The following is a 16889-nucleotide window of genomic DNA, read 5'->3' on the forward strand; positions in this document are numbered from 1 at the left end:
AAGTGAGCTTCTTTTGCTATTTTCTCTGTGTTTATTTTCTTCCTTGCTTTCTTTCTCTACATGGTATTAGAAGTCTTTGACTCAAGACTATGTCTTCGTCTACCTCCGATCCTCAGGCCCCTGCCATGACTCCTGCAACTCAAGCTCCTCAGGCACCTGCCTCACAACCCACTGCTACTGGATCTTGGAATCCATTCTCCAATTCTTTGTCTTCGTCACTTATAATCAAACTCGACCGTGTCAACTTCCTTTCTTGGAAGTGTCAAGTCATTCCCACCGTAATTGGACATGATCTCGATGAGATCTTGTTCACTGGAGTCCCTCCTCCCACCACACTGCTCAATGGTAACTCAAACCCTGAATATCTCCAAAATGAAGATGCAAGGATTAGTTACTTCTATCTTGGTCACGTTCATCTATGTCAGAAACCATTCTTGCATCTATTGCAAACTATGACACATCGTTTTCTGTTTGGTGCGCTTTTGAACAGAAGTTTGCTTCTCAAACTAAAGCTAGACGACTTCAGCTTAAGGGACAATTCTCACACGGGCATAAAGGAAATCTTCCTATTTCTGAATTCATTGACAAAGTTCAATCGATTGCTAATTCTTTGGTGATTGCAGGGTCCCCGATTGATGATCAAGACTTAATTCTTCAAGTTCTAAATGGTCTAGGACCAGAGTTTGATTCAGTGGTTTCAGGAATAATATCAAGAAGTGACACCTTGTCTAATGAAGAAGTTCAGGCTCTTCTTCTGTCTCATGAAAGTAGGATCGAACACCATCTGGCTATGAATGATATCACTGTCAAAATGCAGGCAAACATGGCTCTTGGCCAAGGCAGATCCACAGGTGTTCGATCATTTTCCAACAACAATCATCCAACAGCACCAATAGGCTGAGGTAGAGGTTTCTCTAAATTTCCTCATCAAAAAGTTATTTGTCAAGTCTGCATGAAGATTAGCCACACTGCAGCCGTGTGCCATTATCGCTTTGATAAAAACTGGACAACTCCAAAACCAGGTAACAATCGTGCCTTTCTTACTGAGATTGACTGTGACTGTGATCCTCAAGCCTATACAACCACTATGATTCAAGACTTTGGAGACAACAGCTCCTGGTACTTCGACTCAGGAGCCACTACACATGTCACCTTTGATTCAGGCAATCTTGATGAGTCCAAACCCTTCTCTGGCCCTGAGACACTTGCCATAGGTGATGGTAAGAAATTGTTCATTTCTCACACTGGCTCTGTTTCTATTACTTCTTATCATAAAGCTTGTCCTTTACATATGAAATCTGTCTTAACTATGCATTCGATTACCAAGAATCTTGTTAGTGTTTCTAAGCTAACTCAAGATAATGACATTTTCCTTGAATTTCATAAAAATTGTTGCTTTGTCAAGGACAAGACAATAGGGTCAGTGCTGCTCAAAGGGAAAGCTAGGGATGGCCTCTACCTTCTTGATGATTCTTCAAGTCACACAAGCTATTCACTGCAATGTCATCTTGTTACCTCTGAGTCTTTTTCTACTGATTGTTCATATAATAAAGATTGTAATTGAAATCAACAGTGTGTTAGTACACACCAATCTTGTAACACACATTCAATCAATAAAAATTCTATTTCCTCTCCCTATGAGCAGTCTGTTTTTCATGTATCAACACCCTCAAATATCAATCTCTAGCACTACAAATTGGGACATTCAGCCATGTCCACATTGCAGAAATTACTACCTACCATTCCACACACTGGCACATTAAAACAATTCCAATTCTGCAATGCATGTCAGCAAGGGAAAAATCACAGACTTCCCTTCTCCAATTCTTTAAAAAGAGCCACCCAACCCCTTGCCCTTATTCATACTGATCTCTGGAGTCCTTCTCATGAACCCTCAAAAGATGGATTTCGATACTATATTCATTTCTTGGATGATTTTAGTCGATTTACTTGGATTTACCCATTGAAATTAAAATCCCAGGCCTTTGACATGTTTATTCAATTCAAGAGTATGGTGGAAAAACAGTTTGGTTTGCCAATAAAGAGTGTTCAGGCTGATGGGGGAGGTGAGTATAAACCATTTGCTAGGTTCTTAGCTGATCAAGGTATCTTGTTTTCTCACCCTTGCCCTCACACTCATCAACAAAATGGTCGAGCAGAAAGAAAGCACATGCATATCACTGAAACAGGGCTGACACTTTTGGCATAGGCCAAATTAGATCTAAGTTACTGGTGGCATGCCTTCCAATGTGCCACTTACACTATTAGCAGATTACCAACCCCTATTATTGGCAATATCAGCTCCTATGAATGCTTGTTTCACAGCAAGACTGACTATTCTATATTAAAATCATTTGGATGTGCTTGTTGGCCTCATCTAAGACCATATAACTCTCACAAGTTAGATTTCAGATCTGAACAGTGTTTGTTTTTGGGGTACTCACCTGTCCACAAAGGCTATCTATGTGAAAATAAAAATGGCAGTGTTTATTGCTCGAAATGTCCTTTTCAACGAGACACATTATCCTGGCATGCCTCACAATTTACAGACTGCACAGGTACATACTGCAGCTCCTTATTCTTTTACTCCTATTGCTACATTTTTTACTAATCCTGTTTCATGCACTAATCCTGTTTCTGTTGGTCATATGCCCCATAATACTGAGACAATGGCTCCCCCAATAACACCTGTGCTGAACCAAGCCACTTAAATGACTCATCCCTTACAACCCATACCAGAAAACCACCCTCTGCCTATATTAAACCCTACAACAAACACTGACCCGATTGTACCTGACCCTACTCCTCAAACAGACCCTACCTCTACAACTACACATACTCCATCCAATGTTGAGCCTGTATCTTCACAACCAAATATTCCACCTGAAAAACACACCTGCTCCTCTCTGTCATCTACCCCAAACCATTGTCTTAGTTCACGCAGGTCCCACCATTGTTGAGAGTTCACATCCTATGATCACAAGATCCAAAAATGGCATATCAAGCCGAAAGCTTATCTAGCCACAAAGCATCCTCTACCTGAGTCTTTGCTTTCCTTTGAACCAAAGTCTTTGCAATCGGCTCTCAAAGATCCTCAGTGGTTCAATTCCATGCAAACAGAAGTTCTTGCATTAAAAAGGCTAGCACATGGACATTGGTACCCAAACAACCTGGAATGCACATTATTGACAATAAATGGGTTCATAAGATCAAACTGAATGCTGATGGATCCCTAGACAGGTTCAAATCGAGATTGGTGGCAAGAGGTTATCTACAGACTCCTGAAATTGATTATGAGAAGACCTTTTCTCCTATGGTTAAACCTGTTATAGTGCGTACTGTCTTGTCTTTGGCTGTTAATTCAAATTGGAAAGTAACTCAGCTTGATGTTAGCAATGCTTTTCTCAATGGCTTGCTAACTGAAACTATGTTCATGCATCAGCCACTAGGATTTATAGATCCATCCAAACCTTACCATGTTTGTCTCCTTCACAAGGTTCTTTATGGCCTCAAACAGGCTCCTAGAGCCTGGAATGACAAGCTCAGAACTAGCCTTATTCAATGGGGTTTCACTAGTTCAAAATCTGATACTTCCTTGTTTGTTCATGGTTCGGGTAACAGTCTTATTATACTCCTTGTTTACGTTGATGACATTCTTGTCACAGGTCTAAACCACCACCTCATTACACGATTGATTACTGATCTAAACAATGAATTCTCCCTCAAGGATCTAGGTGATGTACACTACTTTCTTGGAGTCAAAATATTCAGAGATAGCATGGGTATGTTCTTGTCCCAGACTAAATATATTACTAATTTACTAGTTAAGTTACATATGGAGGGTGCCAAAGTGTGTTCAAATCCTATAAGCAACACAAATAAATTGTCATTACATGATGGAGAATTGTTTGAGGATCCCACTCTTTACAAAAGTACCATAGGAGCTTTGCAATATCTCTCTTTGACAAGACCTGATGTGGCCTTTGTGATAAACAAGTTTAGCCAGTTCTTCAAAGCCCCTACTGTGTTACATTAAGAAGCTTGTAAACGATTGCTCAGGTATCTTAAAGGGACAATTTCAGATGGTTTATTACTCACACCAGCCAAGGTCATGACCTTACAAAGCTACTCCGATGCTGACTGGGCTAACTGTATAGATAACAGGAGATCCACAGGTGGTTATGTTATTTTTCTGGGTGAGAATCTAATCTCCTGGTTTGCCAAGAAACAAAATTTTGTGGCACGTTCCAGCACTGAGAGCGAGTTTCGTGCTCTAGCCAACACTGTAGCAAAGTTAAAGTGGATTGTTTCATTACTCACTGAGCTGCAAGTTCATCTGCCCCATTGCCCTGTTATTTGGGTCGATAATCAGAGTGCATCCGCCTTAGCTGCTAACCCAATTTTTCATGCTCGCTCCAAACATATCGAAATAGACTTGCATTTTGTCAAGGATCAGACATTGGCCAAGAGTTTCTCTATTCGATATGTTCCCAGTCATGATCAAGTGGCTGACATGCTCACAAAACCATTAACCAAGGACCGATTCATATATCTCAAATCCAAACTAAAAATGGCTCCTACCCCTTTTCGTTTGAGGGGGGATGTTAACACAGTTAACTAATCCTATAGTTAGTTTTCTGTTAGCTTAGGTTAGTTAATTGTGTTGGTTAATTTATGGTTGTTATTTGATTCTGTTAAGAGCTTATTGCTTTGTCCTTGCTTGTATATATACTTTTATATCAATGGAATCAAGTGAGCTTCTTTTGTTATTTTCTTTGTGTTTCTTTTCTTCCCCTGCTTTCTTTCTCTACACCATGCTCTTTATTTTTGGTAGTTTCTATTGTGCTACGTTAAATATTAGATTGTTGCTCATTGTGATAGTTTGTACTGTAGGAATTTATGCCTAGTCTGTCTAATTCTAGTTGGTCAGGTTTGGGGATAAGTAAACACTTGGTCAACTTCTTGGCCGACCGTTGAAATTAGTTAGGCTAGTTTAAACTTTTTGTAATTGGCTCTATGTTTCTATAAATAGAGATCAATTGTTAGAATCAAATTAGCCTTGTAATTAAAGATTGATAGACTAATAAAAGGAGCATAGACTCTTTCAGATTCAACTCTTATCTAAGTGTTCTTGATTATATCTGTGGTGACTTGTGTACTTGAATCGATCCAACAGCTGTGTCAGAGCTTGGGAGTTTGAAGAATCAAGTGAACAGATTGAGGAGAATCAAGAGTTCGAAGTTTGATCTTGAAAAGTTCACGGGGAGAATAATTTCAGTTTATAAAGAGTGAAGATGAGGGCATTGTTAGTTCAAGAAGGAATACAAGCTGGACTTTTGGGGGAGAAGAAATTGTTAGAGGGATTGATAGAGAAGGAGAAAGGTGAGATAATGAACAAGGCTCATAATGCCATCACTTTGAGCATTGGAGACAAAGTACTTGAGGAAGTCTCAAAGGAGCAATTTGCTGCAAGTTTTTGGCTGAAATTGGAGAGCTTGTACGTGACCAAGTCTTTGGCAAATTGATTATTCTTAAAACAAAAGTTGTACTCTTTCAAGATGTCAATAGGTAAGTATTGAAGATCATTTAGATGATTTCAATAAGAAAATTCTTGATTTTTGACTTAGTATAAAATGATGGGATTAATTGCATCTCTATTTATAGGACTCTATATATGGACTAATTTAGAAACATTATTAAATGAGTAGCTTCTACCTTGTTCTACATAATTCTTTCTACTAATACAAGTGAAAGATAATTTTAGAAAATTCAAGAGTACTCAAACAAATAAAAAACTCTAAACACTTTAGTAAATATAAGAATAGTCTAGAAATTTTAGTAACAACAAGAAAATTAACTATATTAAAAAAAGTTTAATATTTCAACAGTTATCCTATATAATTTCCAATTAAAAAAAAAAGAATAATACAATTTAACAGTACAGCTGAATAAAATTACATGTGTAAGTTGGTGGTACATTGTTACAAGCAGAGAGAAAAACACATAAAATACTAACAATATTGTTGGAAACGAATCGAGAGATAGTCAATTTTGTATGGTAATTGGTTTGTGCAAAAGTGGCGATTAGGCCAATTTGGTGGACCCAAGTGCAAAATACTCAGAAATAACTTCTAATGGCATGCCTTTTGTCTCAGGAACCTTGAGATAAACAAATACCCATGCCAAGATGCAACCAACAGCATAAATGGTAAACACTCCAGCAAGCCCAATCCATTCTAAGAGGATAGGAAAAGAATAAGTGACCAGAATATTTGTACACCAATATGTCGTTGCACATATGGTAATACATAACCCACGCACACGAGTAGGAAAGATCTCTGAGCATAGTGTGTTTGGAATCGATCCAAAAGCCATCACAAACGAGCATAAGTAGATTACAACACTTGGGGTTGAGATTATTGCAGTTACTACAGTCCCTAACTTGAAAAAATTGCTAATTACTAGTAAAATAAGAGACACTATAAGCACAGGTATAGTGTACAACAACAATACCCTACAAAATTAAACATGAATGTATTAGATAATATCTCAACACATTTGAATTATGCCAAATATTAATAAATATATTTATTATATTTTGACCAAATTAATATATGAGAATAGGCTGAAAATAATTAGGGAAGAATTTAATTAGTTGATTACCTTCTACCAGATATGTCCATCAAGCGCATGCACACAACAATGGCAGGAAGCATCAAGAATGTTATTATTGCATTTAAAAGCAAAGACGAAGAAATAAGACTCATCCCCATATTTGTTAGAAGTACTGATATCCCTGCTTTCTCCAAAATTTGGGGAGCGTAGTACAAAACTCCATTTATGCCAGACAACTGAGATGTATACAAATTTGATCAACAACAAAGAATATATATATATATACTATCAATTTTAACTAATCTATTTAAAACTTTTCAAAATATAGTTTTAAAGAACATGATTGTGTACTTTTATTTTGAAAAAAATTGTTTTAACTTTGTAATTGAATAGCAATTTATTTTTATTGCTTTAAACTAAAATATGTGAAACATAATAAAGCATTAGTACTGAGCACCGGTCAAGTACTTTCTATAAGTGTTGCCTATGATTGGTAAGCAATATTCTTTAAAATTATTTTCTTAAGTTTTATGGGACCCGATACTTAATTACACCAATAGCAGTATGACACCGAACAGTACTAGACTAGTACTTTTCAGCCATTCTCGCCATAATAATATGCGTGTGACATAAAATAGTGTTGTGCACTAACTTAGCAATGTATGTATGAGTTAGCAATGTATGTATGAGGGATTATATGGGGGAAATTTGATTTTCTATACTTAGAAAATCAAAATTTTTTTTCCCTAAACCAAAAATTTAAAACCTAAAAAAACTATACCTTTTTTTTTAAAACCCCAAAAATACCCCCCTCACAATATTCTCTCTCTGCATCATCTCTCTCTCTCCCTCTATCTCACCCCAACCGCCCAACCGCCCACCCTCACCCGAACCACCCTCACCCACGTCAACCCCAACCCGAACCACCCTCACCCCCGTCGACCACGAATCCCAGGCCCCCCATCACCGGCGGTCGAAGCCCACGAATCCCAGGCCCCCTCTTACCGCCGGTCATCGAAAGCCAAAAAAAAAAAAAAAAAAAAAAAGGAAAAAAAGCCCCCGAATCAGATGGTCGGACCATGGGGTCCGATGGTCCGACCAATCGGACCCATGGTCCGACCATCGGGCCCCCTCTCTCTAAGTCTCTCTCAAATCGAATGAAGAAAAAAAAAAAAAAAAAAAAAAAAAAAACCGGGTCCGATGGTCGGACCATGGGGTCCGATGGGGTCCGACCAATCGGACCCCATCGGACCCCATGGTCCGACCATCGGACCTGGGGTGTGGGATTCTTGGGACCGGCAGAGATAGAGAGAGAAAGAGAGATGCTGTGAGAGTTTGGGGGTATTTTTGGGGTTTTGAAAAAAAAGGTATAGTTTTTTTAGGGTTTAAATTATTGGTTTAGGAATCAAATTTTTTGATTTTCTAAGTATAGAAAATCAAATTTCCCTTATATGGTGGGTGGCGTGCCTTCTGTGCCTACCGATAGCATCTCGATTTTCTTGTAAAGAATATGATTTTTTTTTTTTTTAAATAGGTTTTTTTGTTACCTAAACGTTGACATGTATTAAATTATATTTTTTAAAATTTTTTAGCAGTTAAAAATTTCATCTGAATTATTCAAAAATTATTAGATTTAAGGATTTTTGTAAAATTACATTCAATTTTACTAATTCTTTTATGTACTAAATCATACTACAAACTTTGATATCTACCAAATCATACCCTTCCAACTTTCACATATATTAAATTATATCTTCTGAACTTTCATCATGTTAGACTTCTTTTACTAAAATTGGACAAAAGTCCTTAAATTCAATAATTTTAATATTTCAAGAAGATTTTTAATGACTTTAAAATTCAAGGATTATAATTTGATATATGTCAATGTTTAGAAGCAAAAACATTTTTCTTCTTTTGTATGACAAAGTATATTCTAATTATTTTGTAACTTCCACTATTTTTAAGAATAACTTAGGGTACCAAAAACAAATTTCAACACAACTTTTTACACACGCCTATAAAAACGTCTTCAAAAACAACCTATTTTGTGTCTTTAGCACCATAATTTATTTAAAATATCTTAAAAATAACTAGATCATAAATAATCATATATATATATATATATATAAAAAATTAAGATTATATATGCCAAAAAATACAAAAATAGTTTTTTTTTTTTTTTTTAAATCCAAAAATAGTTTATTTTGAAGCTTGTTTTTTTTTTTTATACAAAAGCGATAATAGTTGATTTGAAGCGTTACATGACATCTTAAGTTATTTAAAATTTTACAAAAAATTGTAAAAGGCTCTATATAACTAATAGGCAGGGCTGGCCCTGAAACAAAGTGGGACATAGGAAAAATTTTTTTTTTGGCCCTTATGTTAGAAAAAATGTGGTATTTTTTAAAATCGGTAAAAAAAATATATAATTTTAAAAGAGGAAAAAAAAATTTGGGCCCCTGGGCTAGGTGGGCCCTAGGCACAGGCCTAACCCGCCTATGCCCAAGGCCGGGCCTGCTAATATGCTAATTATGATTTTTGTCTTCTGAACTTTGACATATAGCAAATTATGCTTTTTGAACTTTTAAGGTCGTTAAAAATACCCCTGAACTATTAAGATTGTTGGATTTAAGGACTTTTTTCTAATTTTAGTAAAAAAGTCTAACATGAATGAAAGTTCAGGAATCATAATTTAGTATATGTCAAAATTCGAGGGGCATGATTTGGTAGATATCAAAGTCTAGAAAGCATGATTTAGTACATAAACAATCACTAAAATAGTAAAATTAAATGAAATTAGACAAAAGTCCTTAAATCCAACAATTTTAATAGTTCATGGGACATTTTTAACGATCTTAAAAGTTCAGAAAACATAATTTGGTACATATCAAATAAAGTTCAAGGCAAAAATCTTAATTAATTAGCCTAACTAATACTATAATGCACACCTAAAAAAACAATCTGCCCTTGAGAATATGCATGCAACCACAAAAAATAAATAAATAAATAAATAAATAAATAAAATCCTATATATATAACATTAATAATTTTTGTTTTATTTATTAAGAGTATTACTTAGGAATGGCAAATTGGGGTTTTTTCGCGGATCGGATCGGGGCCCCGACCCGATGGGGCAGTCCCGCCCCGGTACAATCGAATCGATATTCGGGTCTTTGCCCCGCCCCGCCCCGCCCCGGTTAGATTTTTTTCGGGTCGGGGATGACCCGATTCGCTAATGCAATAACTTAAAAAAAAATAAAAAAAGATTTTTATAGAAGGACCGGTGATATGATCACCCATAAATTTAGGACATTTATTCACTATATTAATTCATGAGCATATACATGTTAGACTAACAAATAATTGATTAAATTACGAGAACTAGAACAGTAATAATTCATGAGAGCATATCTATTTAAATATAATATATATAATCTCTCTTGTGAATTGTGATGATCATTTCCTATATATACGTCGGTTGTAATTAAACTTTTAGCATTTCAATACTTTGATGTAGCTAATTTCAATACATGTTCAAGTCAAAGAGATAAGAAAGAAAGAAAATACCACTAACATTAATAAATTAATTGCAGTTGCCACTTGGTGCTAGCTCATGAGATTAGGTGTGTAAGAAGGAAATAAAAGGAGTTCAAAATAAGAGAATATATATTTTTATTAAAAAGAAACTCCTAATCTTATATTTGATAAATTTTAAAATAATTATAAAATATAATTAAATACTTTAATTGATTCAATAAAATTTCTTATAAAATTTTAGGAAAATATTTTTCTCTTAACTTATAAAGTCACTTATAAAATAAAATTTGAAGAAGTAAATTTGCAAAAAAAAAAAAAAAAAAAAAAAAAAAAAAAAAAAGAATCGGGTCAAACCCGACCCAGTTGGGTCGGGTCGGGTCAGACCCAATTAATTTTTTAAAGTAATCGGGGCGGGGCGGGGCGGGGCAATAGCTTGTCGGGGCGGGGCGGGTCAGAAGCGGGGCGGGGCAGACCCGCCCCATTTGCCATTCCTAGTATTACTACGGCAAGCAAAGCAAAGAAATACAAGGGAAGTACTACTATAGTCAATATTAATAATTATAATTACCTGCTGAAAAACCTGAAGTCCAACTCCAACGGCCAAAGCTCGCCTAACTCCTGGTTCCATAAGATCACTCCAACTCACCGGTTTAGCAACATCATTCTGTACTGGTTGATCCATATTGATAACCGGTTCTATCCCACCGTCTTCTTGAGTACACATTTTGATTGGTCCCTCGGGACCAAAAGCCGAATGACTAACCAAAGCAGCTACAGGAACCATTAGCACTGCTTCACTACTCTCTTCTGCAATTGCTGCAGCAGCTGGAACTGAGATTATGGATCCGGTTCGGGACGGCGCAGTTATAGCCTCCTGATGAATAAAGATTCTTTGAAGCTCTCCTTCCTTGTTCCCATCTTCGCCTACTCGCTCAATCCACTTCCATGCTATTTGCCACCCTCCTCCTATATTCGCACCCTGGCTCACTACTTCACTTGGACTATTCCCTTCTATACAAAGACTACTGCTCCGTCTCACTGCTTCACCTGCTCGTGGGGTTGATCTACTTAGATCATGGGACAGCAATGGGCTTCTCAAATTCATCAAATGCTCTTCCTCTATTCCTTCTGTGTCTACTTCATAGTCATCACTATCATCTCTGCACAACCAACAAATTGAACAAAACAAAACAGTGCATGTGTGTGAAGTTTATACTATCTTAATTAAATAAAGGAGAGTTTATACATATATAGTGAGTAGTATATAGGGTCATAAACATAAGAATACATGTGTTGATTTTCCTCATCCCAGTGGTGATGATCTTGAGGATGATGATCAATTCCGGAGAAGAAGTTGCTTCCTAGGGTACTCTCGGGGAGTTTCTCATGAACGCTGCCGAATAGAGTGACTAAAGGATCAACCTCAAGAGCCAGGCTGCTTTGACGAGAAGCCAACATCACACTTCGTCCTGTGCCAGCTGGTTTGGCCACCCATGATTGACCACTATCATGCCCGTAGATTCTTATTTGATCATTTATTTCTTCATTATTATTGCTATTATTATTGTTTGGTGTTTCCGGCCGATTATTAGGATTCAATATATCATTAGCTGGGGATATTAAGTATTCCTCCATGGATGATTTTTCTCCAGTTTCAAGACCCTCAATCAGCAAGGCCAGCTCCCCTTTAATCACTATTATATTATAAATTCAATTACTTTAAATTAGAAAGAATGATGTATAATATATAACACGTATTCAAAAGATATAACCAAGGGATGAATTAATGTAAGTACTACTTACCATTATCATCTGTGGTGCCACGAATTGTCTTCAAGACTTGTTTGGCCTCAGCTACTCTACCCTTGCTTCCAAGCCATCTTGGAGATTCAGGCAAGCAAAACAAAATCAAAGAAAAATAGAGAAGAGAAGGAAGACAAAGAATTCCCAACATCAATCTCCAGCTGAAAGTATCGGTCAATGACACCGCAAACACTATGGAAGAAGACACACACATCCCGCTGGACCCCATAAACTGTGGCAACGTATTAAGTGATCCTCTGATATCTGAGGGCGACGTTTCGGAGATGTAAATGGGAACAAGTGTAACGATGAAACCGGTACCAAACCCATTGAGTAGTCTAGCTAAGAGAAGAACATAAACATTTGGAGACCTCATCATTATTAGACCACTCAAAAGGTACAATGCCGACGAAATTAAGAGCATGGGTCGTCGGCCGATTCGGTCAGAGGCACTACCGGAGATGCTTGTGCTTAGAATGCCCCCAATTAGAGCTATGGCTATTACTAGCCCTTCCATGTTAGTCTCTAATTGGAACTCCTTTCGTATGTAGATGATGGTGCCTGTTAATTATAACATATTATATTTTTATAATTTTGTATATATATGTACATATATGTGTGTGTGTGTCTTATTTTATGGTTATGATCGGGAAAGTATATAGGCAAGAAGATTAATTATGACATAAGCTGTGTTGCAGTAGTAAAACCATAGGTAGGCTAGATTTTCATGGAATCACTGTCTGGTGGTTTGTAAATTAAACAGCTATTTACTAAGAGTTTTAACAGAAGAAACTTGTAAAAATAACTATTACAAGCCATTGCGTGATGGTAAACATTTTGTGAAGTTAGGTGAAGTTTGGTTAGGAGGAATAAAAAGATAGAAATGAGAACGAAAATGGGAATAGAAATAAGAATAGAATAGAATAAAATTTAAATGCATAAAAAAAAATTGATAATAAAATTATTAAATTTTTTCTCTTGTTATATTGGAATGGTCTTTTCTTTCTTTTTAAAATGGAATAGTCATTTCACCAAAATAGTGGAAAGAACATTGCATTTAAATGTCATTCCAATACTTTAAAATACAACTAAACAAACCATTTCATTTCATTACCTCAAACTAAACGCCACCTACTTACTTAAGAAATGCACTATTAATATTTATCATGAAATTAGTCCAAAAAAAAAAAAAAACAGACGAAAACTTATATTAATATTGATGCACTATGGTTAGTATTATTAGAAAAATTTAAATTTCTATACTTAATAATTAATAAGAAAAACTCTAATTTGATTGCATATTCATTTGTTTAGAGATAAAAAAAAAAGTTAAATTTGAGTTAATCATGATATAAATAGTTTTTGATATAGTATAAAAACAGAAATTTTTTAGACCATTAAATTAAAGTCTAATGATTTTTTTTTTTAAAATATATTTTTAAAATTAATACTTGTAATTATTTTTGTTTAATAAATATCAAAATAAATTCTTGTATATACAATTGAAATTTAATGAGTCATAAGAAAAAAAAATAGACTCTTATTTAAAAAAAAAATCAAAATTAATAAAAAATAATGTGTATTTTTTTTTAAAAAAATCTATTTTTAATCCTTAAACTAAGTGAGCCCTAAGTATAAGCTTAATCTGTCTGTACTTCAAGCCTGGACTACTCTCATGTAGAACTGTTATTAGTGTATTCTGATAAATGATTAAGAACTAAAAATATAATTAAGACATTGAAAGAAAAAAACAATGAATAATCATAATTTCTTTCTATTGAATGGATGGGAATTTATTATAAATTATCAAAATGGGTGAAAGAATATTAGTTAATCTACACTATATTATTTAAAGAAAAAAAGTTTTTACCATACAAAACAAAAATTATTTTCATAAATCATAACTAAGGAAAAAATAAAACACTCAATTAAAATAGGATGATAGTGTATACAAAGATATCGAAATAATTAAGATACGAAAAGAAAGAAAGAAATAAATAACAATAACTTATTTTTCCTACAATGAGAATTTACTTCAAATTATCAAAATGGGTAAGAGTTATTTTAAAATTTAATATTACATATTCTTTTTTTTTTTTTTACCTCGATCTGCAATGAAAATTGTACTATATAAGACAAGGAATATAAAGAATCATAAGATAATATTCGGGTTTATAGTAGATATAAATGATATTTCCTAAATTTCAATTATGTTAATAATGTTTTTTTTCCAAAATTTAAGACCCTATAACAGTTGGTTTTCCTTTTTTATTTTATATTTTTATGAATAGAACCAGTTTTACTTAGTCACAGCTGCCAATATATATCATTTTGATCATAAGGCTATTTGTAAAAAATTATTTATGAATTGAACCTAAAATATGTCACGTAACAAAAAGTCATCTAAATTTAAATCACAACATAGCATGATATAAAATTTGAATCAAAATAAATATTATGCTTTTATATTTACTATTATATTAATTTTAGTTAACAAGCTACTATTATTATTCTTAAATTTTATATTTATCTTTATAATAGTAAAAATTGATGTAAAAATATTACAAAACTACTTTCTTTGACAAATATAATGGTCCATCCTCTTTATTGACATTAGAGAGACAATTATAATTATTAGTATTTTCAGTGTACGAAAATGAATAGTTTTTGCTAATGTATTCATCGTTTTTATTTTTAATATGAAACTAATGTATTCATAATTGATTTATACGATATTCATGGTTGGTGGATCTTATTTGAAAGAAACTATCATTTCTAAATGCTTTTTTTTTTTTTTTTAAAGAACTATCCTTATAAAATTTTATGCTGGTATTAAAAATGATCTTTGTGCAGAGTTATTTTTTTAATATGTGTTATTATTTTATTTTATTTTATGTTGTAATATTATTTTTAATATATAATTATTTATCAAGAATTTTATCATTCTTCCTCCCACTACTTTTTTTTTCTTTTTCTGTCTCCCAAAATTGTAACCAAAGATTTGATATTTCAGAGGTTAAAATTCGGATGTTCCCTAATAGCAAACTAACAATGCAAAATTTTTTTTTACATCTCTCTTCTTTTGTATATATATATCCACTAATTTTTTTTGATGAATATGATATAGAAAAGAGATTGTGCAAATGTTTTTTTCTGTTGTATTTTTACTTCGCCATTAGAAAATTGTTGAGTTCAAACAAATACTAAAACTCTTAATTTTAGTTACAATTTTACGTAGCAACTTTTAAGAACTTATAAAACAATAACACATATTAAAAATATAACTCCACATTTTAATATATTTATAGAAGCATTATCCTACAATTTTATATTTTCTTATTATTTTATACAATGATTATAATAAGAAAATTATTTCAACGTCTTTATTTGTCGTTTATTATATCAAAAGAGGTTTTCTTTTCCCCTTTCTAGCAGGGCTTACAAACTATATATATATACCTCTATTTTCATGATGATGAGATAGAAAACATTAGTCAGAGAAAAGAAAGACAGAGAAATACTATATATATTAATGAAAAGAGAGAGTAATGACATACCAGCAATGACCGCACTATCCCATCCTTGTATCATATTTCCAAGGGTTGCCACAACTGAGATTGCTACAGCTCCACCCATTATTTCGATGATCTGAATAATTTCCTTCCTTCCTCCCTCCCAGCCTAACTATTCTATTGATTTTGGATTTTAAGATTTAAATAACTTATCAATTGACATGATAAGTTTTTTTCGGATCTAGAATTTAATCCGTTGTTATAGGCTACGACCACTAGTAAATGGTGGAGTTTATTTTTCCTTAAATTGGCAGGAATAACATAATTATATATTTGATGATAATTTAATCAATTTCATAATATTAATCTACTTTTTATTTTTTACAAATTTTCATAATTAACATTTAAGTCTAATAAATATATATATTCTTACCTATTTTGGAATACTGTTAAGATTTGAATTTTCTTTAATGGAAATAGAATTTCATTACTACACTAAAAATCCTAATTGATGACATTTAGAAATGTCACTGTTATATTAATATTTAGTTGTAATAAAGTAAGATATAATATATAATCAGGGCCGTCTCAAGGTATTGAGAGGCCTAATGCGAAATTTAAAATGAGGCCTTTGTTTCATAAAAATTTAAAATAAATATTATTTAAAATTTTGACACAATATTAATTTTAATTTTTTTTTTATCACTATATAACAAAATTTTTCTCACCACGTAAACTAACTCTATAAAGTAATATTTAATTACTAAGAACATGCATATCTATTAAAGTGTTATATAATTTAGCACTCTTGCTAAAAAAAAAATTAATAGTGTATAAAAAATTATGTCTATTTTTTTTTAAATATGTACATAATTGTAAAAATTTAAGAAGATACATAATAATTAATAAATATATTTTAATTTATAATTAACAGTACTATTCTTGACGAAAAAATGGTTAATATTAAACATGCAAAATACACTTTAATATAAATTTTCAACTAATATTTTATTAATTTTTTTTAATCATATATATTTTTTTTTTATTTTAATAATTTGTACCTTGAAATACTATATATATAGCCCACAAAATTAAATAAGTGTATGTACTATTATTGACGAAAAAATAGTTAGTATTAAACATGAAAAATAAACTTTAATATAAATTTTCAATTAATATTTTATTATCATATATAATTTTTTTCATTTTAATAGTTTGTACCTTTGAAATACTATAAGGCCACTAAGAAAATTAAATGTGTAAAACTATTTAAATTGTAAAATAACCACAAATGAAGGATTTTCAAGTAATATTTCACTAATTTTTCACATTAAATATGTGTAAAACCATTTAAATTGTAAAATAACCACAAAATAAGGGAGTGAAGGATAAAACCCACCACTACAACATTGATATTCACAA

At 32.9% G+C, this 16889-nt stretch overlaps 3 protein-coding genes across 3 annotated transcripts; 2 read left to right on the forward strand and 1 right to left on the reverse strand.

The window, feature by feature from the left end:
* The first annotated feature begins 89 nt into the window (after positions 1–89).
* On the forward strand, positions 90–901 carry LOC133036970 (uncharacterized). The gene is made up of 2 exons (XM_061113758.1): positions 90–345; positions 426–901. The coding sequence occupies exons 1-2, from the start codon at positions 90–92 to the stop codon at positions 899–901; spliced, it is 732 nt and encodes a 243-aa protein (XP_060969741.1).
* A 51-nt stretch (positions 902–952) lies between these two features.
* LOC133037248 (uncharacterized) lies at positions 953–1641 on the forward strand. Its single transcript, XM_061114161.1, has 2 exons — positions 953–1220; positions 1406–1641. The coding sequence occupies exons 1-2, from the start codon at positions 953–955 to the stop codon at positions 1444–1446; spliced, it is 309 nt and encodes a 102-aa protein (XP_060970144.1). The 3' UTR covers positions 1447–1641.
* Positions 1642–5840: 4199 nt separating this feature from the next.
* On the reverse strand, positions 5841–15692 carry LOC115714679 (monosaccharide-sensing protein 2-like). The gene is made up of 6 exons (XM_030643431.2): positions 15513–15692; positions 11956–12516; positions 11441–11846; positions 10721–11312; positions 6664–6851; positions 5841–6514 (listed from the first exon to the last, which is right to left on the reverse strand). The coding sequence occupies exons 1-6, from the start codon at positions 15589–15591 to the stop codon at positions 6085–6087; spliced, it is 2256 nt and encodes a 751-aa protein (XP_030499291.2). The 5' UTR covers positions 15592–15692; the 3' UTR covers positions 5841–6084.
* Positions 15693–16889: the final 1197 nt, after the last annotated feature.

This window comes from Cannabis sativa, chromosome 4, assembly GCF_029168945.1.
Source record: "Cannabis sativa cultivar Pink pepper isolate KNU-18-1 chromosome 4, ASM2916894v1, whole genome shotgun sequence".
Classification (NCBI taxonomy): domain Eukaryota; kingdom Viridiplantae; phylum Streptophyta; class Magnoliopsida; order Rosales; family Cannabaceae; genus Cannabis; species Cannabis sativa.

Bases quoted from the DNA above. Each gene is read 5' to 3' on its own strand.
- LOC133036970 (XM_061113758.1), top strand. From the start codon at position 90: ATGTCTTCGTCTACCTCCGATCCTCAGGCCCCTGCCATGACTCCTGCA. The intron at 346-425 runs GTAACTCAAACC...CATCTATGTCAG, and splicing joins TCCCACCACACTGCTCAATG to AAACCATTCTTGCATCTATT.
- LOC115714679 (XM_030643431.2), bottom strand. From the start codon at position 15,591: ATGGGTGGAGCTGTAGCAATCTCAGTTGTGGCAACCCTTGGAAATATG. The intron at 11,313-11,440 runs GTATTCTTATGT...TTGGTTGTGCAG, and splicing joins GATGAGGAAAATCAACACAT to AGATGATAGTGATGACTATG. The intron at 6,515-6,663 runs GTAATCAACTAA...TTAATTTTGTAG, and splicing joins ATGGACATATCTGGTAGAAG to GGTATTGTTGTTGTACACTA.
- LOC133037248 (XM_061114161.1), top strand. From the start codon at position 953: ATGAAGATTAGCCACACTGCAGCCGTGTGCCATTATCGCTTTGATAAA. The intron at 1,221-1,405 runs GTAAGAAATTGT...TGCTTTGTCAAG, and splicing joins GACACTTGCCATAGGTGATG to GACAAGACAATAGGGTCAGT.